At 50.2% G+C, this 23495-nt stretch overlaps 8 protein-coding genes across 8 annotated transcripts; 3 read left to right on the top strand and 5 right to left on the bottom strand.

Annotated features, from left to right (window-relative positions):
• Positions 1-224: 224 nt before the first annotated feature.
• On the bottom strand, positions 225-4005 carry N7519_009143 (uncharacterized protein; the record flags this gene model as incomplete). The annotated part of the gene is made up of 2 exons (XM_057295916.1): positions 225-1086; positions 1139-4005. 2 exons carry the CDS (start codon positions 4003-4005, stop codon positions 225-227), a joined length of 3729 nt encoding a protein of 1242 aa, XP_057143798.1.
• Positions 4006-4790: 785 nt separating this feature from the next.
• On the bottom strand, positions 4791-6779 carry N7519_009142 (RNA polymerase-associated protein; the record flags this gene model as incomplete). The annotated part of the gene is made up of 4 exons (XM_057295915.1): positions 4791-5522; positions 5571-5710; positions 5762-6510; positions 6571-6779. The coding sequence occupies 4 exons, from the start codon at positions 6777-6779 to the stop codon at positions 4791-4793; spliced, it is 1830 nt and encodes a 609-aa protein (XP_057143797.1).
• A 446-nt stretch (positions 6780-7225) lies between these two features.
• On the top strand, positions 7226-7967 carry N7519_009141 (demethoxyubiquinone hydroxylase family protein; the record flags this gene model as incomplete). Its single annotated transcript, XM_057295914.1, has 2 exons — positions 7226-7741; positions 7791-7967. 2 exons carry the CDS (start codon positions 7226-7228, stop codon positions 7965-7967), a joined length of 693 nt encoding a protein of 230 aa, XP_057143796.1.
• A 250-nt stretch (positions 7968-8217) lies between these two features.
• On the bottom strand, positions 8218-8888 carry ltpA (tyrosine protein phosphatase LTP1; the record flags this gene model as incomplete). Its single annotated transcript, XM_057295913.1, has 2 exons — positions 8218-8774; positions 8828-8888. 2 exons carry the CDS (start codon positions 8886-8888, stop codon positions 8218-8220), a joined length of 618 nt encoding a protein of 205 aa, XP_057143795.1.
• Positions 8889-10220: 1332 nt separating this feature from the next.
• chsA (chitin synthase I) lies at positions 10221-13200 on the top strand (the record flags this gene model as incomplete). The annotated part of the gene is made up of 6 exons (XM_057295912.1): positions 10221-10415; positions 10486-12108; positions 12163-12564; positions 12615-12789; positions 12860-13125; positions 13186-13200. 6 exons carry the CDS (start codon positions 10221-10223, stop codon positions 13198-13200), a joined length of 2676 nt encoding a protein of 891 aa, XP_057143794.1.
• Positions 13201-14298: 1098 nt separating this feature from the next.
• On the bottom strand, positions 14299-14751 carry N7519_009138 (uncharacterized protein; the record flags this gene model as incomplete). The annotated part of the gene is made up of 1 exon (XM_057295911.1): positions 14299-14751. One exon carries the CDS (start codon positions 14749-14751, stop codon positions 14299-14301), a length of 453 nt encoding a protein of 150 aa, XP_057143793.1.
• A 612-nt stretch (positions 14752-15363) lies between these two features.
• N7519_009137 (uncharacterized protein) lies at positions 15364-15782 on the top strand (the record flags this gene model as incomplete). The annotated part of the gene is made up of 2 exons (XM_057295910.1): positions 15364-15708; positions 15756-15782. The coding sequence occupies 2 exons, from the start codon at positions 15364-15366 to the stop codon at positions 15780-15782; spliced, it is 372 nt and encodes a 123-aa protein (XP_057143792.1).
• A 4694-nt stretch (positions 15783-20476) lies between these two features.
• On the bottom strand, positions 20477-21118 carry N7519_009136 (uncharacterized protein; the record flags this gene model as incomplete). The annotated part of the gene is made up of 1 exon (XM_057295909.1): positions 20477-21118. One exon carries the CDS (start codon positions 21116-21118, stop codon positions 20477-20479), a length of 642 nt encoding a protein of 213 aa, XP_057143791.1.
• Positions 21119-23495: the final 2377 nt, after the last annotated feature.

Genomic DNA, 23495 nt, shown 5'->3' with positions numbered 1-23495 from the left:
GATCGGGAGATCCACTCAGTCCCATTGGCCCTTATCCAACGCGCCCAAACCACCACCAGTATGCTTACCCAGCAACTTGGCTATGTTGGTTCCCCCCACTGCGCTGTTTGATACGGAGCTCCTTCTCGCGCTCCCGTTCACGCGCAGCTGCATAAGAATTGACAGCACCGCCCTTCTTGGGACCGGAAGCTGCAGCCTTGGAGACACGGTTGGAGGCGCTCGAGCTACTGGAAGATGAGGAACCAGTCGTAACACGACGCAGAAGTTGAGGAGGGCGGAATCCAATAGGGACCCTCTCCGCCGCTGCCGCTGTGGAATGCAAGCTTGGAGTTTGCAGAGCCGGGGTTCGTGCCTGTGGCGGAGTTGGAGGATGCTTGTCGGAGGAGGGCAAGGCGGTCGACCACGACTCCGCGCGTGCGGCGTGGGTGGCTGGGTTTGGCGAAGGTATTGTCTGATTGGGGTTGATCGTCATGACCTTGGCCTTCTGCGCCGGGGGTGTCTTCGTCTTCTTGGTCGTGTTCTATCTCATCGAGAGAAGCGTCTTCCTGGAATGAGTCGTATTCGGGGGTTTCAGTGAGGAAGGACAACGTTTCACGAATCTCTGCTATCGTAGCTGGTTTCTTCGACATTGCGCTGGCGGGGGTGCGACGGAGGCGAGGCGGCGGACGGTTGGTTGCATCTTCAGCTGACGGTTCGAGAGGGCGCTTGCGGTTCTGACCATCGCTCGCTGCATCATTCGATTGTTCTCCCGAAGCGTCCTGCGATGCTTCTCCCTGAGAGCCGTGGTCTTCTTCCTCCAAGAAGTCGATATTGAAGTCGTCATCAACTTCGCGATCCTCAACGGCCTTGAAGAATGCGGCCTTCTTGGGATTCTCGGCAATCTCGCCGATTTTCTCATCTGCAAGGAGAGCGCGGCGCATCTTAGCGAACTCGCGTTGCTTCTCACGGCGACGTGCTAGGTGCTCGTCGTCCGAGTCGTCGAGGTCAAAGTCATCATCCGCATTCTTGCGACGACGCAGGGCTCCAGTGGTGATATCTCTCATCAACTTGGCGACATCTTTCTCGTCGCGGTTGCGATCGTGAACCCTATAAGAATGTTAGCATCTTCTCGTTGATAATGTACTAGACTCTAACATACGCGTTGAGTGCGGCAAGTTGCTTCTCATCAACCACCTCGCCACTGTTATCATTGATCATTTGGCGATCAATGGCATTTTCTTCACCGTCGCTCTCGTCACTGTTACCTCCAAGGCCTGCATATTCGTCTTCGGATTCTTCGGCGGCCTCATCGACAATTTCTTTCGCCTTGCTGTTATTTTTGTTGTACTGAGGACCAGGCTTCTTCTTTACAGCCTTATCCTTCTTCATGACATCGAAGGCATTGGCGCTGATCTCAAAGTCACCCTCATTATCATTCTCGTCGACTTGAGAAAGTTCAGTTGCACGTCCTCGCCGCAACATTTTGCGCTTGCGGTCAGCAATGGGCGACTGGGTTTGACCCACAAGGACTGTGTCGACGGTAGACATGGGCGGGGTACCCCTGAATCTTTTTGCGGGATCGAATGGTGAGAATACAAAACCCTCATCCTGGGTAGGATCGGGCAGCTGGGATTGGGAAAACTCCGAGAACGCATATGGCGCAGGCGATTCTGATACTCTGGTCACACTTTGCGCGTAGCCCTCCATAAAGTCTTTGTCCTGGGGCTGGGGCTGGCTGTCTGGGACAAGGACCTCCGATTCCTCCTTTCGAAGTTGTGGAACAGGCTGACCAGGGTCTGGGAGAGAGAATGGCATAGTGGCAGATTCCGCTTGGGTGCCAGCACCATTGCCATCCAACGTGGAGGCAAATGCCTGGGTAAGACCTGAGGACGTATCGCCTGATGTTCCCATGCCAAGGAAGTTTGGTCGTTCGGCGGACTGCGGGACATGACTCGGGGCTCTCACAGGCGTTGAGGGTGGTTGTGGTTGGTCTTCATCTTCGTCATCGCTAACCACTCGAGTTCGTCGCCTCCGTCTCGCAGCAGGCACCTCGTTCTCTGCGTCTGAGGGGGCGGCCTCGGCCTCGCTCTCGTCGTCAGCCGAATCGTCGTCTTCGTCAGCCTCATGCTCAACGAAATCCCCGCCGCCGTTGACGCGCTCATGTTCTTCTTCTTCTTCGTCATCTTCATCATCTCCTTCAGCATCGCCCTCCTGATCAGAGCCGGAGAGCTCGTAATCATCATCCTCTTCATCATCATCGCCACCGTTGGCCTTCTTTCCAGCAGCTTTCTCCAGTCGGCGAATTTCGTCTGCCTCTTTGCGGGCTTTGTCAACAAGATTTTCCATGTCATCCTCCATCGCTGCACGCTCCTCAGCTGTTTCAATGACAACTCCCTTAGCCCTGAGCTCTTCAATGCGCTCCCGACGCTCCTTAGCCGCTTGCTGTCGGGCCCGCCATAATAGATTTGCTGAAAGCTCTGCGGAGTTCATGGAAGCCCGGGTAGGAGATGTCAGGTGTGCCAATGCCTTAAGCTTGGTCATGGAGGGGTCTTCATGCGACTGTCTCGTAGGCAGATTTTCGAACGCTGCAATACGACGGCACTTGCCAGGGGATGTTACCACCTCAAGATCGCTATCGGAATCGTCAGAGTCCTTCTGGTGCGCAGCAACGTCTTGCCTGGAAAGCAGCACGCGGATAGGTGGTTGTGTCAGTGGGCGTGAGACTCTCTTCGATTTGGCACCCTCGGATTTGGGTTCAGGTACGGAAGGTGAGGTTTTCTGGGCTGCAGGGTCCTTGGACAATGCAGGAGGCTGGTTTGGCGCCAGGAGGTCTTTCGGAGCAGGCAAATCTTCAGTGTCCGCATCCATATCCACATCAGCTGCTTGAACTTGGGCATGCTCGGAATCAGCGGTCGCCTTGCTAGTATCCGAATGACCGAGAACTGGAGAAGTATGCGGAGTATCTTTGGTTTTGGCGCGTTCTCCATCAGAGGAATTTTGTGATCCGACCGCTGAGGATGAATTTGCCGCGAGCTGCTCGACCGGGGGATCGGGTTGCATGAAGTTGAATTTGGCAAAGAGGCTTTCCTTTGTGATCTTCTTTTTTGTCTTGGCCTGGTGAGCAAGCTGCATGTTACGGCTCATTCGCTGAGTCTCCTGTCTCATCTCATCCAGTGCCTTCTTGCTGGCTTTCCGGGGCTGACGAGCCTTTTGGGAAAGCTTGCTTGCAATACTCGGATCATCAGCACTGCTTTCCTCGCCCGAGTTTACCTGCGAGCTCAGTTGCTCCATCTGGACCCTCCGGATGGCCTTCTTCCTTTCGGCCTCGGCTTTCTCTCGCTCCTCGCGTTCCTTACGCTTTTGAGCGACAAGAGACAGGAAACGGGCGTTTCCTTTGGGCTTCGTTTCAGCTGTATTTTCGGTATCTTCGGCGTTTGGGTCGTCATGCGGTTCGCCCGGAGACGATACAAAAAGAGGAGAGTCGGGCCTTGAACGGGGAGGGGTTTGGCTTGTTCTGTTGTTGGACTTGGGGGAGTTGGTTGTGGACTTATGCTTTCTCCTCGGGCCAGCCGTAGGTAGATCATCATCATCGCTAGATTCACCGATGGGTGTGGGCTGTGATTCTGTCCGCTGGGGTTTCTCGCCCTGTTCTTTTTCTGATCGGAAGGCCTTTGACACGCGGGCAAATGCTGATCTTTCATCCTCGGGTTCAGCTGGTCTGGAATTACCCTGTAAACGTGCAGCCATACGGCCCTTTGGTCGGAAAACTTCATCTGCGCTTTCTGAGCTGTCTTCTGAGTCGTGCAATGGGCGATTCTCGCGTGCATCAGCAGCCGGCACTCCACCACGCCCTAGATCAAGCTTCGAGACAGCAGCCGTTGACTTGGCAATTTGAGTATCATCCTCCGAATCGCTGTCAAATTGCGCCATCATGGATTTGATCTTCTGGCCGGGCGTAATAATGTTCGGCGAATCGCCTGCAGGCGACGCGGAACGCGTCGACCGCGGTGTGGATGGTGAGGACATGTCGTGATTATTATGGTGAATTATGGTGAATTTCAGTAAATAATTTTCATGACGATATCAATTGTACCTGCAGGCGAGCTTTGGGACTTCCAAGGTCCTGAAGAAGGTGGAGTGGACGCCGGGTTCAAGGGCGCATAGTCTGAACGCGATGCGCGTTCCTCGCGTTGCTAGGTCATACACGTGACCTTATCTTACCACTTTCTCTCAGGACTTTAATTGGCTTTATTGTTACAGGCAACTCTAGAGATGAGTCCAGTAAACCGCCGTTATAACGGACTAATTGAAACATAACATTTGTTGAATCCAAGTCTCATGCAATATAATCTGATTTGGGAACCTCGGGCTTCGTGACTAGGCTTTGCCATCACCCTGTCTACATATACAGATGCATATTGTGATAGCAAGTGATATTTTCTCTTTTTAATCTTTTTTTGTGGGGTTTATATGATTATTTTGGAAATATCTCTTTCCGATAGATAAATGCTGGGGTGCTAACATCGGAGTATTGCTCATGCTGCATTCCGGAAATCTCATAATACAAGCTTGATGCTATTTTCTGAACAAACGCCAGATCACCCACGGACTCCTCAAATATCGCCTAGGAAAAAGCAGAAGCAAAAGATACAATCACAATGCCGGCAAGGCTTGAGCCAACCACCACGACGGTTCTCGGGGAATCATGGAATCTCAGAACCGAAGAAATATCCTCACAGGTAGTAAATCGATTTCAGCGAACAGAACCACTGGACTGAAGCTTAGGAAAAGAAAGACATTATTAAATGAGACTAAATCTCGATGTCGATGTCCATATCCAGGGCCGCAATGTTCTCATCGTCAGTGTTGCGATAACTAATCATGAAGCCATTCTTGGGCTTCTTTGGGGTGACGCGAGAGCCCGGAGTCGCCTTTTGTGCGGGACTGCCATTGGCTTTTGCGGGGGTATCTTTCTGGCTGTCCACAGAAGCGGCATCGGCAGCAGCGGCTTTGTGTACGCCGTTGACATCGTGGTGAGTTTTGGCCACTGTTCGCACACGCATGAAGGGATTTGGGGCAGCCTCTCCGCGTGCAACAGCCTGAGCTGCCTTCTTAGCGGCCTTTCTCTCCTCGAGCTGAGCACGGCGACCGTTCTCGATGTTAAGCTTTTGGTTGCGAAGGTTGATCTGGTGGACTCGTTCGGCTTCCGATAGACCCTTGTCGGCCTCTTTCTTGACGAGGCTTGTTCCCCAGGACAGGATCGGAGTAGCCAGTTTCTGCAGTTCCGCCTCGATCTTCTCGGCCTCCTCGATGTTTCCGTTGATTTTAGCGACTTCCAGATTTCTTTCGAGTTCCAGGCGATTAAGCACGTTCTTCTTCTCGTCGAATGCACCCTGGCGACGGAGCTTCTCGTTCAACTCCTCCCGAGTGAATGTATGGTTGAGAAGACGGTTAATATCGGCAACTTTCGATTCGACCTTGCTCTTTGTAGCCATCTTGCAATCCTCAACAGCGAGGGTCTGGACGTAACGGCGGTATTCGGCCTGGTCGGCTGTTAGTTGTGTTCCAAGATTCGAGGAGAAGTAACAAACCTCAGTAAGTGGAGAGTTCGAGAAAGTGACGAACGGGAAGTCTCTGACAGCCTTTCCGTGTGCCAGCTTGACATACTGATCCGTGACAAATGAGCGACCGTTTTCGCCCTCCAAGGCGTATGGCTTGCCCTGAGAAATTCCTGAGAGAAACGTCAGTGCGCGTAAATAAGAAAGGCGGCATAATTTCTTACCAGTAATCAGACCCAGGCGATATTCATTCTGGCCAGTTTCGGGGTGTGGGCCAATACTCAGCCGAGCGTAGCAGCCAATCATAGCATTCTCAAATCCGGGGTAGAAGCAGACTTTGGCAAAGTTGTTACGTCCAACTTGAGCGCGGCGAATTTCACGAAGCTCGGCGGGTGGGTCATCCTTGGGGATGGAAGGAGCACGGCCAACGCGATCATCCAATTCAAGATCACTCTCAGCTTCGGCATCTTCATCAGAAATATCTGATCCCACGGAGCGCGAGCGGCGGCGCGACTTTGTAGGGTCTCGGCGACGGAGTTCATCCCGCTTGCCCTTTTGCTCACGCTGGCGCTTGTAGGCTTCGATGGCTTCGGACGTTTCTCCGACTTTGCGGCCACCAAGAGTGGTCTTCTGGCGCGAGCTCTTGCGCTGGTTATCATCCAAACCGGCAGACCCTGCCTTTCGCTTGGCTTTCTTGGCCGCGCGCGCTTCCTCGCGCGATCGAGATGCTAGGAGGCGACGCAGAGCTAGATCCTGGTTGTGGCGATCGACTTGCTGGGCACGTTCGGACAGGGTTTCCTCGCGCTGGATCTCAGGCATAGCCATAATGTCCTTTTTGTCCTGGGCCGAGTAGTACAATTTCTCGTATGGGAAAATGGGGCGATCCTCGTCATTGTCGTCGGAATTGTCGGCCTCTGACTCGGACTCGGACATGGGGGCAGACTGAAGTGAGTGACGAGAGCCATCGTCAGAGCTGTAGAGATTGCCAGGTCAGTAAGGCCTCTCGCTATCAGAATAGAGGGGCAGTCCTCACATTTCACCCTCCGATTCATCTTTCACAGGCTTGCGGGGTCGGCGGCTGACCGGTTTGGCAGTTCCTTTGCGACCCATGGCTGCAGGTGAAGTGTCTCGATCTTGGACGTGTGAAGAAGAAGAGTGCGCTGGTGATTTGGGGGGTGGTGAAGTTTCCTCCTCAGAGTCACCCGCCAGAGCGAGCAGCTCAGCATCCAAATCGTCCGCCATTATGAATATCTCTCAATACAGTTATACCTTCAATAGAACTCAATAAACAGAGAGCCTATTGATATATAGGCATTCAACAGCCTTAGAACAATAGAAGTATTCCCGCTCCTATGAACTTCTTCCCTCCTTTACAGGAGTTGTTCCAAAAATGGGAGATGTAGGCAAGACTTGCAAAAGGTGGCCAAAAACGTCTGTGCTGGATGAAGTAATGACCCAAGTCCGACAAACACTCTATACACGGGACGAAGAGAGGAGGTAATGGAGGGTATCGTAAAAAACGTGAAGATGGTCGTCGCAAGTTGGCCTTAGCCGTCAACTTTCATGACGTTCAATGCCAAGCCGATAGTAAGCGCGCGGCAGCGCAAAGGCGGTCTAAGCGACCAATACGCGACCTCTGAGCTTCGTCCCTTGAATTGGCTTCATTTGTAGTCCAGGTTAATTTCTCGATGTTGTCTTCACCTGTTCTGCGCAGATGCGCCTTGACACATTGCCGTTATTCTGCTCCGGCAGCAACACCTATTTTTCTCGATTTCCTCGCCCCGTCAACATTTAAGCATGGCCAATGTCGGCAGGCTTCAACAACGGCCGGAACTCCCGCTGGCTCCAAACCTCTATATGTTCTCAGCAAAGAGCAACGGGAATTCATGGACAGCGCTTTGCGAGTGAATCAAGCTGGTGAAATTGCCGCGACGCTGATCTACAAAGCCCAAACGCCTCAGATCGTCCGATCATATCCCCACCTCCGGCCCTTGATGAAACACATGTACGACCAGGAAGCTGGGCACCTCAAGACCTTCAATCACCTCATCTCCAAGCACCAGATTCGACCGACCGCCATGTCTCCGGCATGGGAGGTAGCTGCTACCTTTTTGGGTTGGTCGACTGCGGCACTGGGTCGCGAAGCTGCAATGGCGTGCACCGAAGCCGTGGAGACGGAAATTGGATCACACTACAACGACCAAGTAAGGGAGATTCTGTCTTGGGAGGCGGATGCCGAGAGACGGGGAAGAGCTGGACGAGGAACTCAAAGAAATGTTGGCCACATTCCGGAGAATTCGCGACGAGGAATTAGAACATCTCGACCATGCCGTAGCCAACGACTCAAAGGAGGCGAAGCCCTACGATCCGCTCGTGGATGTTATTCGTTTTGGATGCAGGGCTGCTATCAAGATCAGTGAGAAGATTTGATTTGGCAATTGGGCGGGAACGCATGTGCCGGGTCTGCGCCGCCATTTATATATTCCGTTGCCGTCCAGGACTTCATGTACTATACCGACTACTTCTCTCAATTTTGTTAGCTATATTTAACATTGTATATTCTCATTTGGAGTTATGTGCCCGATTCAATCTATCGCTCCCACAGGGTATCAATAAAACAACCACCTACTCTAGGCTCATGGTCTCTGAGTCTTACTTCCCGGTGTGTGGCCAGCACTGCTCACTCAGAGTCGATACGGTTTTGCTCCAAGTATTCCAAGAAGTTTTGGGAGAATCTCGTGACCTGCTGGTAGACCTCTTCGAAACCATTGGCACCGCCATAGTAAGGATCCTTCACGACCTCACCGCCGCCGACGCGCTCGTGCAGTTTTCCACCCTTACCGAAATCGCCAAACAAGCGCACTTCGGCCACCTTCGCATCAGCCCCGTATGCACCGATCGCAGCATCTACGTGCGACCGCGTACTCTTCGAGCTTGGCTTGGTGTCGGTCTTCCTCTTCAGCGTCGCAATGACCGAGTCGCGCACATCCTCCAGGTCGCGGAGATTGGATTTATCCATAGCGAGAAGGTAGTCGAAGGTGAGGAAGTCTTCCCTTGTCACTTTGCGGGCAGCATGGTCATAGCCAGTGATTTTGTGGCGGCGCAGGGTGGACATGGTGCGGGAGTCGGGCGGTTCGAGGCTGTGGTAAGCGGCTGTGCCAGCGGAGTCGATCTCACCGATGGAGGGGTGCGTAGCGGCCAGGTTGCGGAACACTCCTTCGGCCATCGGAGAACGACCTAAATAGGATTAGTATTCGTAATGGCGCGGAGAACTAAACATGATGACGAACAGATGTTTCCCAGGCAGACAAATAGCACGCTGGTGGGGTGCTCATTCGTGTTGGAAGTCATGGTGGGGCAGGGATCACCAAGGAATCTTGGTGTTGTGAGTGTTGAGGATATGCAGAGCTAGGAAAGTAAGTGAGAAGTATACAAGGAAAACCCTGGGTTGGGTTTGACCAAGGCGGGGGTTTATCGATAGGCCCTTAGTTGGGGTCTCCACCCGCCCTGAAGAGATATCTTTGACTTGCATCACGCCGGGGCTACACATATGTCGTACATTAGAGAAAAAGCAGGAACATAGCAAGAACTAAAAAAATGTGCAGATCAATGCGCAGATCCAGGTATTGAAGCTACGGGTAGATCACTTATAGTAGGAACAGGCAACTGCTTTTTATTTTTTAGTAAGAGAGACAGTGTGTACCTCCAATGACCTCAGATGCTAAAAAAAGAAATGGAGGAGAATGGGCCACTAAAAGAAAAGAGAAAAGAGAAAAAGAGCCAAAAGGGAAAAGAAAAAGGGAAAAGATGGTTGAGCCACAGATGACAAGCCCACATGTGGCTGTGTTCCCAGTCACGTTCCAAGGTTGGCCCAGTAACAGATCAACGCACTCCAACAAAGTGGAGTTTCTCCCTTCAACCCACGGCTCAATGGGTTTCAGCACATCCAAGGGTACTGTGGTTACTGAAATATCATTGGAGATTTTTACTCCGAACTGAAGAATCTTCCTTTTTTCTATTGTTCTGCATCTTCTATACAACGGGCCTAATCAGCTTGTGAAGATATCCCAGTACCCCCACAAGGCAGTGCGGAGCTGCACAGACACTTCTGATTCGCCCCATACCGTCATCGTTGCCGGGAATCAAAAGGCGTCGTAAACAGAGGGGGCTCAAGTTTGATTCCACATTTTTTTGATTGCTGTCCTTCTTCACCTACAACATACTCCCCGGTTGTGTGACAATCCATAATCCCATATACCATCTCTCGCCTTGTATCAAATTTCGCTTGCGTCCCTCCTTCATATCTGAAACGCCGAGAACCGTCAGTCGGACTAGTGATCGCTCCCGCTGACGCTTAATATTCCACCCGGCGCTCCTGGCGCAATCTCCAACTACCCCTGCTACAAACTTGGGGCGGGATAATTTCACTGAACTCGATCCCGAGGCACCTACATTATGGCCTACAATCGTGTGGATGCCGGTCAGTGCTTCTCTTAGCCTTATTGGGCCCTTCCTCCCTCCCTCTCTCTCTTTCTTTTAATGTTGCTCGCGCATTCTCCATCACTCTGAAACTCCCCAAAATCAGTGCTGGTCATTGATTTAATGGTCTCAGTACGGTCTGCGCCGTCGAGTTGTTGCCATTCGAGCATTCATTGAAGAATCTCCAACGTCTCAAAACTAACAATGTCGCGAACAGACCCGTTCGGGGATGAGCATACCTCGCCAATGTTGAATCCCTCCCATCTTACTGGATACAGCAATCGCACTCCTTCCCCTGGGCGACCACTGGAACATGGCTACCAGCTCTCCGACAACCCATATGGACCCCAGCCGCATCTCCCCATGCCATCCAGTGATCGCTTGGCCGACCAACCCACTGTGAGTATTACGAGATAAGAGTGAAATGTGCTGTGCGCGAATCGAGACTGACAATCTGCCTTGAAAACAGTACTCGGTCGAACATGTCGATAACTCTTATGGCCATCATGACGCATACGACGCACACCGTCCTTATCCTGGTCACGAGTATTCGATTGACCCCGAAGCCCATCACGACGCCTACTACACCCAACCCTACCAGCCTACACTCACCCCACATGATGATTATGACCTAGGCCAGTACCCAGAGGGAGGACACACCCCCTTTGAAGTTGACCAGCCCATGCTGCAAACGGGTGAAAACCCCTTCGGGCCGGACCCGTATACTGAGTTCACGGATGAACCGCGCCCGACACCCAGCCCAGCGCCTATTCGCCGTTGGAAGACGGTGAAGGAAGTTCAACTTTTCAACGGCAACCTCGTCCTCGATTGCCCCATCGCGCCGAGACTGCTCAGCCAAGTACCCCACGCAGAACCACCAGGTCGCGATGAATTCACGCACATGCGATATTCGGCAGCGACCTGCGATCCGGCTGATTTCTTCGAAGAGCGGTTTACCCTCCGTCAGAAGCTTTTCGCAAAGCCTCGCAACACCGAACTCTTCATCGCCGTAACCATGTACAATGAAGATGACTTCCTCTTCGCGCGCACCATGTCTGGTGTGTTCAAGAACATCGATCACATGTGTTCGCGCACCAGCAGCAAAACGTGGGGCAAGGATTCGTGGAAGAAGATTGTAGTCTGTATCATTAGCGACGGTCGTGCTAAGATCAACGCTCGGACACGTGCTGTGCTGGCGGGTTTGGGTGTGTACCAGGACGGAATTGCGAAGCAGCAAGTCAACGGCAAGGACGTCACGGCGCATATCTACGAGTACACCACTCAAATTGGGTTGGAGGTGAAGGGCACTCAAGTGCATCTCAAGCCTCGATCTGGGCCTCCTGTGCAGCTGATCTTCTGTTTGAAGGAGAAGAATCAGAAGAAAATCAATTCTCATAGATGGTTCTTCCAAGCCTTCGGTCGTGTGTTGGATCCCAACATCTGTGTCCTCTTGGATGCGGGTACCAAACCTGGCAGGGACTCGATCTATCACCTCTGGAAGGCCTTCGATGTCGAGCCTATGTGCGGTGGTGCATGTGGTGAGATCAAGGTCATGTTATCCCACGGCAAGAAACTGCTGAACCCGCTGGTGGCTGGTCAAAACTTCGAGTATAAGCTCAGCAACATTCTCGATAAACCGCTTGAGTCTTCATTCGGTTTCATTACTGTGCTGCCCGGTGCGTTCTCCGCCTACCGTTATGTCGCACTCCAAAACGACAAGAACGGTCAAGGTCCGCTAGAGCGGTACTTCCTAGGCGAGAAGATGCACGGTGCCAATGCCGGTATATTCACAGCCAACATGTACTTGGCTGAGGATCGAATTCTGTGTTTCGAGATTGTTTCCAAGCGGAAGTGCCGATGGCTCCTTCAGTATGTTAAGTCGTCAACTGGTGAAACCGATGTGCCTGATCAGATGGCCGAGTTCATTCTCCAGCGCCGTCGTTGGCTGAATGGCAGTTTCTTTGCTGCAGTTTACGCCATTACCCACTTCTACCAGATCTTCCGCAGCGACCACACCTTCATTCGCAAGTTCATGTTGATGATTGAATTCATCTATCAGACAATTGCGATGATTTTCGCGTGGTTCGGAATTGTACGATTCTCCCCATCCACCGTTCTGTTTTATCTATGCTAACGCCTCGCGCAGGGTAACTTCTTCTTGGTTTTCCACATCCTGACAACGTACTTGGGCGCAGATGATCTTCTGGGTACCGCTGGTAAGGTTTTAGGCATTATCTTTGAATGGCTATACCTGGCAACTCTCGTTACCTGCTTCGTTTTGGCCCTCGGTAATCGACCTGGCGGATCCAATAAGTTCTACATGACCATGGTCTATTTCTGGATCGTGATCATGATATACCTTGCATTTGCTGCCATCTTCGTCACGGTCAAATCAATCCAAAAACAGGTGGCCTCGAACAGCTTTACGGCCAGCCAACTAATCACCAATGACACGTTCTTCTCTATCATCGTCTCCCTTGGATCGACCTATGTCATGTGGTTCCTCGCCTCCTTCATCTTCCTGGACCCGTGGCACATGTTCACCTGTGTAAGTAATCCCGCGCATCTAATTTTGTCGAGTCTTCTAACACCCTCCAGTTCATTCAATACATCTTGCTCACGCCAACCTACATCAACGTCCTCAACATCTACGCCTTCTGCAACACCCACGATATCACATGGGGTACGAAGGGAGATGACAAGGCCGAGAAACTGCCCTCCGCGCACCTGAAACCCGGCGGCAAGGTCGACGTCAACATCCCGCAAGACGACGGTGATCTGAACGCGCAGTACGAAGCGGAACTTGAGAAGTTCGCCATGAAGCCCCCCCAAGGAGGTCACAGTTGTCCCCGAGGAAGAAAAGCAAGCCGACTACTACAAGGGATTCCGCAGTGCTGTCGTGCTTGCCTGGGTATTCTGCAACTTTGCTCTTGGAGCTGTTGTCCTGAGCGCTGCCGGATTAGAGACTTTCAACGACTCATCCAAAACCAGTGCTGAAGCTGAGGAGACCAAACGCTCCATGATCTACATGAAGGTTGTTCTGTGGAGCGTTGCTGGTTTGTCTATATTCAAGTTTATCGGTGCAATGTGGTATTTGGTTGTTCGTATGGTGAGTTAACTTTCCTACGCTAAGGCTTTTGGCGATCATATACTAACATCCGTATCACAGTTCCGTGGCGTTTGATTCAATGAACTTTAAGCATGACGATTGATTTGACGCCATGCCATGCTATGTTTTCATATATCCCTTGATTTTGTCTGGATTTGGATTGGGTTATACCACGGCGGGCCCGGTCTGGTACGCAAATGGAAATGGAAATGTAATGTATTTGACGACTTCCCTGCGATATGCTTTTCATTTGATATGTGGAATGATATGATATCGTGATTCATCTGGGTTAGGTCTTTTTTATTCGATTGGTGCATCCTTTGCATGTTTGCCTTTGCATCTGTATACTTGGGCTCATGGTTTTTGTGGCTTTTATGGTTGGGAATTTGTGTACTCTATCTGCAAATATGGAGTATAGATTACATATGTATTCCACAGACTTTGTGTCTGTTAAAAGCAGTGTCGGTGTTTCAAGTAGTGAATATCATTTGAAAGGTTATACATAGAAAACCCCCTTTCACCAATTATGCGTTTTTTTACCCTGTCCTGATGTGTACCCAAGAGACTGAGAAGGGGCAGAAAATGTCTATATAACCAGACTACTAAAATGTCTATTGGAGAAGACCACCAAGGAGACTACGGCCGTATGCGCGGCGGACTAATCTTGTAGTGAATACTTACTTCTATTAGCGACAAGATTTCCACATCGCTCCATTAAGTCAGTAGCATGCACCGAATATACTTGACACCACATAAACGAGCACCAACTCCCTAATCCAAATCCAATCAACTTCAAGAAGCCTGGTCCTTAGAATGCACACATAATGCAATCCCACCAAGTACAAGCCCCATCCCCAACCACGTCTCCTTCGCAATCACCTTGCGATCAACATACCACTCCCCAAGAACAGTAAACAAGAACGCACTGGAGTTCGCAAGCGGCACAGTCAAAGAGAGTTCTACACAGCAATGGGTTAGCCTCCACATCTCAGACCACATCACCAGAAACCAAGAAAACCAAGAAATGCCACCTACCATGCTTCCCAACAAGCAAAAAGAACCAAATACTACCCGTCAGATTGATAACCAAGGGAACCGAATACGCAGGCGTACGAAGCAGGTTCACAATCGTCCAGAAAACAGAAACAACCTTCGTCCGCAGCCACGACTGCTTCACAGGGCACCACGTCTCCACGCCGGCGTGGGTAGATCGTCTTGGTCCTCATCTGCGTCTTCCTGATCGTCCGCGGTATCGCGACTCAAACCACTCGGTCCAGTAATCCCGCTATCCAGGCCCGTGTCTGCATCTGCGGTCTTCGGTTTCCGGTTTAGTTCACTGCGACTCGTACTCCGTCTCCGCACACCGTCTTCTTCCCGAGAGAGCAATTCCTGTTCCTCGCCTGCGTCCGTGAAGCCGGTTTGCGGCGTATCTTGCAAGCGGCCTCTTCTCAGACCTGGGGAGTCTGATTCGTTTGCTTGTTTCTCTTGGCGGGCGTTGAAGTCTGCTGCTGCGCGGCGGATAAAGGGGGTTGTGAAGCCCCATGCGACGCCGACGAGTAGGAAGGAGAGTACGTAGTTGAAGACGGAGGGCGCGGGTTCGGCGGGGATTCCGGCGTCGGGGTCCATGTTGGCTTTTTGGGATATGGGAGGCTGTTGGACGATTGGTTGGTTCGGTACGCGGTGTCACTGCGGCCCTGACGTTGCGGCGATGGGCCCATGGTCTGTGCGTTGATAAGGTTGCATTGGTCGATCCGCGGATCTATAAAAAAGTATACAACCTTGGAAGGGTTGGGATGTTTTATTTTATTGACAGATCAAGGATTTCGACTTAAGATAAGAGAGACAGTGGGAGAAACAGTGGGGAGGCAGTGCATATTCTACATCTAAGCCAGGCACACTTGCAGGTCAGTTCTACCTATCCTTTTGGGTAGGAACTATGGACATATTATAGGAAAGTGATTCAAGGCCACACAGACAAAATTCAACCACAATAACTTGAAATAGTATACAAGAGACAGGATAGAAGAGCAGACTGGTTTGCCCGGCAGCCTTTCACATCGTGGAGGCTTCATGGCCGAGCGTGATGAAGCAAATAGACAAATTCATCAGTGGAATACCCACACCAACCCCACAATCCAGCACAACAACAGAATAAAGTACAAAATTTGCTCTCAGTAGGTCAATTGCGAGCCTCCGATCAAGCTTGCCTGGCCGCCACAGAGGGTGTCGCCACGTCCGATGGATGCGAAGCATCATCAAGACCGATTCATCACAGAGCAAAAGGTGAACCCACCACCCGCCTTCTCCCTCGAACCCACTTCACCAGAGTCCACAGCACCAGGAAATGCAGATCCCCTATATCCGTTGCTTAAGCGAACGCCGAGGCTTGAGAAGACGAACGCCCACTGTGTCCGAGAAAAGATCCCTGGTGTGCTTCATATCTCTGATGTGCTCAAACGGTCGCCCGTGCAGCATCCCCCTACTTCTCTCACCAGCACAGATTCCTCCTCTTTATGTGTCCTCACTGGCTTCTTGAACCGTGGCAGCCCGCTGCCCTTCCTCCTTCAGTGCCGCTCGTCACAGGTGAGTCTGCTGTCGAATGCCCCCGCCAGTTAATTTTATCGTTCCAGGTGAGTCTGGTGTCGAAGTTTGTGTGAAGTCAGGTTGTTGGGAGAGAGGGAGAGAGAGAGGGAAGGAAGAAAAGTGAGAGAAGGAGGGTATTTATATGTTGGGGAAACACCACAACTTCTGAATTGGGAAGGCACATCGACACCTACTTCGCGACGGCACTTGAACTAGTAAATTGACGGTCACTTCCCTGTCAATTATTGTCATAATCAAAGCTATACTCTCGAGGGAATTATCAAAGCTATACTCAAGAGTCCCTCGAGAACAATAGTTTATTTCAACTATCTTGATATACCTATATCTCTTAAGACACACCAACCCTGGCAGCTGCATCCCACCTCAGACTAGCAGACCCCGACATCATCCAAGCCACATAATACAAGAAAATCGGCAACAATAAAGTCCGAACAGGTATCCTAGTCCCCCAAAGCCATATACCTAGGTAGGTTAAGGTTTTAGGGTAGCTTTAAGGTTGCGGCTGTTACTGGGGTAGAGTAAACTTAACATATATGGGTATCATGAAGTGATTTTTGGTAGTATATATAGATTATGTAGTCTATTAGAACAATATGCACACGGGAGATCAAAGTAACAAAATATAAGAGATAAACAGCAAGGTCGGTAGATGGCCCAAATGGCATTAGGAAAAAGGACAAATGCACCGATGACAAAATGACAACGAAATATAGACAGAGAATGACAAATATTGACACGAAGTCAGCGACACAATTTAGTTGCCACCCTTCGACTTCTTCCCAGGAATGAGCTTCATCACTGATTCCTTCAGATCCGCACTGCTCCAGCGCTTCACGCGAACAAGATAGTACATGACAGTAGCGACGAAGATATTGAAACCAATGAAAGCCCACATAATACCGAAGTTGCGCCACCTCTCAGAATAAAAGATATTGGCCGTGGACAGGTACTGATCCGCAACTTCGAGAGAGCAGTAACTGCAATCACTTGTAGCCTCGGGATTGATCAGCCTACCACCAGCGGCGGCGGCATACTTCATGAGGTACTGTCCGCAAGTCTGGCCAGAAGGCGGATCGAAGATGGATAGTTCGGCGGCCGAGCATACCACCTGGCGATTGTGAAGCTGCGCGCTGGCCATGCCGCCGACCCAGTATGTGAATGGCGAGACACGGTACATGAAGATCCAGAAGCCGGGAAGGGCAGATGGGGGCTGCATCACACCACAGAAGGTGAGAGACATCGCGAAGAGGAGAACGACAACTGCACTAGCGGTTTGTTCGTCTGGGAGACCGGCAATGACCATGTGGGTGAAGGTACTGGCGTAGATGAAGAAGATAATGCAGAATAGGAGGACGGTTCCCTGGGTCAGTGAACTGGGGACTCCAACGACAGCATAGAAGTACGAGGCGTAGGTCAATACACCCATGACGACCATGAAGGGGATCTCAACAATGATGTTTGCGATGAGGAAGGCTTTCCAGGAGTAGGATTTGCTGGGACGTTCACGTCCCTCGTAGAGCGATCGCTGGCTGACGAACACGGGCATGATCTGGTGAGATTAGTGAAAGTTCATTTGCTTGAATTCTGTGTTGCATACCTGTTGAGCCAATGACGAGAAGATTGTACAAATCATGAAGAGAGAGTAGACGACGGTCTGCATGCCTTGCAGCGACGTTTTGGCACTGTAGAACGAGAAACCAATGAATAGACCAGCGACAATTCCAAGTCCCCATTTCGCCAGAATATAGGACGGCATGCGCCAGTATTGCTGGAACACGCGATATGTGACCTGTGCCAGTTGGAACATGAATGGCATAGCGAATTCAGAGTGACTTTGTGCTGAATCATCGGCGGAGGGGGGTTGGTGTTCCTTTTCTTTATGGATTCGATCGATTTCAGTCTGGACCTGCTTGCATTCATCGCTCTGCTTCCAAACATCGTACCAGTCCTGGCCTTTGTTATTCTGACCGGCGTTGACAATGCCAAGCATGTATTCAGCTGGATTCTCGTCATCGGCACACTTGCGAGCACCGTTGGATTCGAAGTACTCGAGCATTGTGCTAGAATTTTCTCCAACCGGGCCGAAGTACACAGTCTTACCGCCTCGGGCGAGGAAGAGCAGCTGATCGAATTGTTGGAAGAGCATGGCGCTGGGTTGATGGATTGTGCAAAGAACTGCTTGGCCATGCTCGGCAAGCTTGCGAAGGAATGAACAAATAGCCCAGGAACTCTGAGAGTCGAGACCACTAAGACATAGTTAGTATTTGGAAGGAATGAGAATTTGCACAGGGTACTTGCCTGGTAGGCTCATCCAAAAAGAGTAGCAGCTTGGGTTTGGCGGCCAATTCGACACCGATAGTCAACAGCTTGCGCTGTTCGACGTTCAAACCCTCACCTGGGACACCAACAATGGCTTCGGCAAACTCCTCCATCTTCAACATTTTGATAACATCCTCGACATAGTCGTATTTCTCCTTAACTGAGACGGAGGCTGGCTGACGCAACATAGCACTGAATCGCAGAGACTCACGCACAGTAGCAGTATCGAGGTGAAGATCCTGTTGTTGAACATAACCTGTCTTTCGCTGGAAACTCTGATCCAGGCCATGACCATTGACAAACATATCACCGGTGATAACGCCCATTGATGTGCGGTGTGCCAATACATCAAGCAAAGTCGTCTTACCAGCACCGCTGACACCCATAAGTGCAGTCAGGGTTCCAGGCTTGACCCATCCAGAAACGTTATCCAAGAGACGACGGGGCTCGCCCTTAATCTCGATATCATAGGACACATCGCGCCAAGTAAAGGTATCGGTCTGAGGTTGGATGGCACCCATTCCCTTGTCCTCTGTACCCGTAGCAGGCTGAGCTTGAGATGGCTTGGTGCTTTCAACATCTGATCCAGACTTACGATCCTGGCGGAAACTGGCGGGCTCGTGACCGCGACGGAAGACCAGAGCTTCGGCGGTGCTTGTAGTAGCGGAGTTCAGCTCGCTCGCGACAAAGTAGATAATCATGAAACCGACCAAGAAGGCTATCAGGATACCAAAGTTTCGCCAGACGTGGGAATAGCTGTAGTCGTAGTTCAGTTGAATGTACCGGTCACCACTAACTGTTCTAGAGCCTGCTTCCGAACCTGCCGCAGTGCAACTGAATGCATGGCCAGACAGGTCGGCGTAGGAGGGAACGTAGGATGAGCAAGGAAACTCGCGACCATGAAACTCGTTGGCAATCAGTATCTCGAAGGCGTAGTAGATCGGGTTGAGATAATGAATCCATTCGAACCACGGATGCATCGACGGAACAGGGAGGACGAAACCGGTGTAAACAACGAGGACCAAAATCATGACACCTGCCAGACCCATTGCCTGTGAGATAGTCTTGGTCACAGCAGCTAATGTGCGGAAGATTGCACTCATGACAAACGTGATGATGAAAGTGATGAGGAAGTAGAGGAAGAAGTTGGACGCTTCTCGTTTCAGACCGGCTAGGAAGTATAGGATGATGTTGAACGCAACGGACAATGCAAACTTGACTGGTATATCACTGATCACACCAGCAATAGCTTCCGTAGCAGGATGATAAAAGGCAAAGGAAGCATGCTTTTCGACAATTGGGCGTTGCGAGTAGAGACTGTTGATTTCGGACATTGCTGTGAGGGCATTGAGAAGGACGGCAAAGAACAGAGTTGCACCTTTTGACGTAAACCCTGCAGTTGCATCCGGAGTACCGTAGAAGACTGATCCGATGATCAGAGCCATGATAATATTACTGACTACCGTAGAGATGGTCGAGGCAGCGTCGTTCCAGAGTCTTTGATAGGCGCGGACGGTGTTGAGTCTGATTTGCATGGGAACACTGATGATGTATGGAGACTTGGGCCGGGTGTGTTTGGCCTGGATGGCACGCTTCCATTGCTGGAAATCAGCGAGGGCTTGCACATCCTTTCCGATGGGGTTCTTTTCTTCATATTCAGCAGTTTCATTCAGCAATTGCTTGTATTCAGGTGACTTGAGCCATGCAGCCTCGAAGTCCTCAGGCGTACGAGGAACACGATTTTCCATGCCGGGCTTAGCTTGTCGCTCCTGGGGATTTGTAATCGAAGTGAGGAAATCTCCAGTGGTCTGTCGAGCAGGGCAAACCCAGCCCTGCCTCTCAAAGTAGGACTTGGCTGCGGCAGCAGGTCCGAAGAAGATTTGGTGGCCTTCGTAAAGTACAATCACCTTGTCAAATACATCGTAGATGCTCTGACTTGCCTGATAAGCAGCAACTGCATGACACGAGCCAGTGATATCAGAGGACAGTCGCAGAGCCTCGACAAACTTCAATGCCGTGGCGGAATCCAGTCCTCGGGTAGAGTTGTCCCAGGCGGCGATTGGAGCATGGGCTACGGCCATCTCTGCGATACTGACACGCTTTCTCTCACCACCCGAAACACCACGGATGAAATCGTCTCCGACGCGCGTGTTATATGTGTGACTCAATCCAAAGACAGCCATGGTGATCTGAGCCACGTACTTGGCAAACTCCGGGCGCGACATGCCTTGGAATCGATGGGAGGGAGTTCGTGCTGCAGCTGCAAACTCCAGGGTCTGACCGACGGTCAAATGAGGGAAATGTCTGTCAACCTGCACAATTCAGAATTAGCAATATTTTCATTGGCGTGGTCGATGTTGGGACCGTACCTCTTGGTTGTATACTAGTTCGCCCTTGAACTCTTTTATCATGCGAGATTGAGGAATTCCTAGACACTGTTAGCTCTATTATAGAGTGCTGGAGTTTGAAACTTACCGTTGTAATGAATGACACTGTCCTTATCCAAATTCAAACCATGCAGCTCTCCAGTCATAGACTTCAGAAGAGTGCTACAGCCAGCACCTGGCCGACCTAGCACAAGCAACAGCTCACCACTTTTCAGAAGACCATTAAAATCCTTGAGAATTCGCCTTTGAGGAGACTTTGATTCACGAATGATCTGGGGCAACCGAAAAGGGGCAGTCAGGGTCGAGGTGACTGTATCTTGGAACTGCAGCGCAGCGCCCGATCCATATACATTGAGGTGTTTGAAAACGACGTCCGATGTGTGTTCCGAGTGGCCCTCCCGGTTGATATCGTTGAAAGCCGCCTTGAGCCATTTCTGCAAATCGAACTTTCCGGATTGGGGGTCGAGAGCTGGATCTTGTTGAGCGAGGACTGTGAGGTTATCTGTGGTCCCAAGGGTCGATTGTCGGCGTGACCGTGCAGTGGCTATTCTGGTGAGGGTCTCGACATCGACTTGGTCGATTAATGCCATAGGAGAGTCGTCGAGAGTTGATGCGTCTCCGGTATGGGGTGGACTTGGTTCATCCTTTTCCCTCAGCTCGAAGGAGCTTGACTCGGATGTCATCGTGCCGAGATAGAATGGGAATCGAGCACAGGGATGTTTATACAGATATTTGAGAACAAACTATAGTAGAAAACCATTCAAGGGGGAGGGGATGATCAGGTATTTAAAGCCTGGGCTCTGTGGCCATTTCCGTTTTTAGATGACATATTCCATTGTAATAGCAACTGTGGGCCGGGCTCGGGTGTCGGAGCAATTGAGCAATTGAAGGAATATATGAGTGGAGTTGTGCCTTGCTATTATCCTAGAGCTATGATTCGGTGATCGACATGAAATTGATCTAGCATGTTCCTTCAAGTTTGAAACAGGGGAGGCTAGTCGCCGTAACTACGTCCTTTATTGCCCTACGATATCATTGACGCCATTAAAACTTAAAATTTTCTAAGCCCCGATGAGTCAGCGGGACTTTCCTGGGCAAGCTGGACCCGGGAGACCGGGAAACGGATCTTGAAGATCCCGAGCCCCCGGCCCCTCCGACCTTGGGCTAGGCACCAATAGACGGCGCATGCATTATGTGCATAAATCTAATTATGCCATGGGCTATCCCGTATTGGGTAAAGCTTGCGAAGATCCTGGAGGTCTGAAGTCTTCCTGCCCCACATTTCTCTAAGATATCCCTTTATTAATCCACACTAATTATGAAAGACCCCGTAGCAAACATCCGGACGAAAATTCGGTCCAAATAATTGGGCCTGTATCGGCTCGGGAACACATCGGCACGTTTGCTTTTTGAAACCAGATTCCAGCATTCTCCCCGTACTAGGGCTCCTATTTACACTTCGTCTTCGGGACCTGGTATGCCGGAACGAAGTAATTCTTACACGAGGATGTCTGTACTGTGTGTTGCACAACGCACCCTGGTATGCCGGGTCGCACATCTAATGGCGTCAGTGTTTGCTGTTTTAATATTTATTTATATCATTTTTAGAATCCTAGGTCATTCATGGCCACCTTTTGATCATGTTTACCTGGTGGGGTGTAGAGTACCCCGGCATGTCATCCACGTTGGAAGGTTCCCTCTAAAGAAATAAAATACCGTTTTCGATAGACTATTGATCTCGCCGTCACGCTATCTATAGTACCAAATTAATAAATAGTGGCAGATGGTGGACAACCCATCGAATAGCTAACCGTATATGTAACTAGTCACCGTTAGTCTCGTAAAATAATGCTGCGATTATGCAGATCACATGCTTAAGGATTATTCTTTGTTGTTTGCATGGTTTGACTTTGCAACATCCTATATAGGGTTATCCCTGCTCTTCTCTTCCTTCTGGTATTTTGAATTCACTGCACTCTTTACTCAAAGACCTGGCACGTAACGGCTAATGCAAGAGTCAACCCAATTCTATAAGCCATGTCCATAACAAGAACTAACTGCAGGATCTAATTGCAAGGTTTACTTACTGAGTCAATAATACAACCTAAAAATGGTGGACAGAGAGGTCATACAGGGTTACATCTACATGAGTGGTAAGTCAAAAGCAAAGGACAGAATGAGACTGAACGATCTTGAATAAAAGGTCATTTCTTCCACATCGCCTCCGCGAGTATTGAACTCGAGTGAGGAAGCAAGTGGGAGTAGGTACCAAACAAAAGCAAGAGATGTGAAGAAGGAAAGGAAAAGAGAAAATAAATTCGGAGGGCAAGGAGGTATTTATTATACCCTGCCAATGGCTGAAGGAACTGGACATACTTGGGTTGACGACGAGTTTTGACAAAAGGGAAAGAACTAGGGCAAACCTGCGCATCATCTGTGTTGACTCTGACATTGGGTTCATCGGTGACCTTCCATTGAACTTCTGATCGCGTAGGTGACTGCCGAAGTTGTTCTCATGGTAGACCGGACTTATTCTCGGGCAAATTTAAAGACCAAATCCTGCCAGCTAGAAGAGGACTATATATATCAGGAATGTTGAAAACCCCAGTTAATTCTCATTAACTAGCCATTTAGGGTTCAACGCTAACCCTAATTCCGGGTGCACTATACACCTGGGCAGATCTCAGGCATGCAGAAACTGAACTTTGACTAGTTAACTAGTATCTTTGGCTGTATGCAGTTTGATCATTCTCGTGTTGTCGCCAGTATACAACTGGCTACCACACTGCATCGGCGTCTCCACGTTTCAATTCAGCCTGCTTTTAGTCATTTTTGCTTCTTACTGTTGATTCTCACTGTTTCCTACGGACTCTTTTTGATCTATATATTGGAGGACTACGACGAAGAAGCCCATAAATATGGGCTTCTTTCCATGTATGAGAAGATAAGACAATTCAATTTCTTCTACTTGCTACAGTATACAAATTCGAATCATTATCCATAGTATTATTCATAATATTATTTTTGTCTCAACTCATGCTGAATAGATCTCTGCATCTA

This window comes from Penicillium mononematosum (assembly GCF_028829835.1).
Source record: "Penicillium mononematosum strain IBT 11891 chromosome Unknown utg000005l:1.0-9366267.0:1.0-9372171.0, whole genome shotgun sequence".
Classification (NCBI taxonomy): domain Eukaryota; kingdom Fungi; phylum Ascomycota; class Eurotiomycetes; order Eurotiales; family Aspergillaceae; genus Penicillium; species Penicillium mononematosum.
The sequence above is the reverse complement of the archived record's forward strand: the minus strand, read 5'-3'. Positions and strand labels throughout refer to the sequence as shown.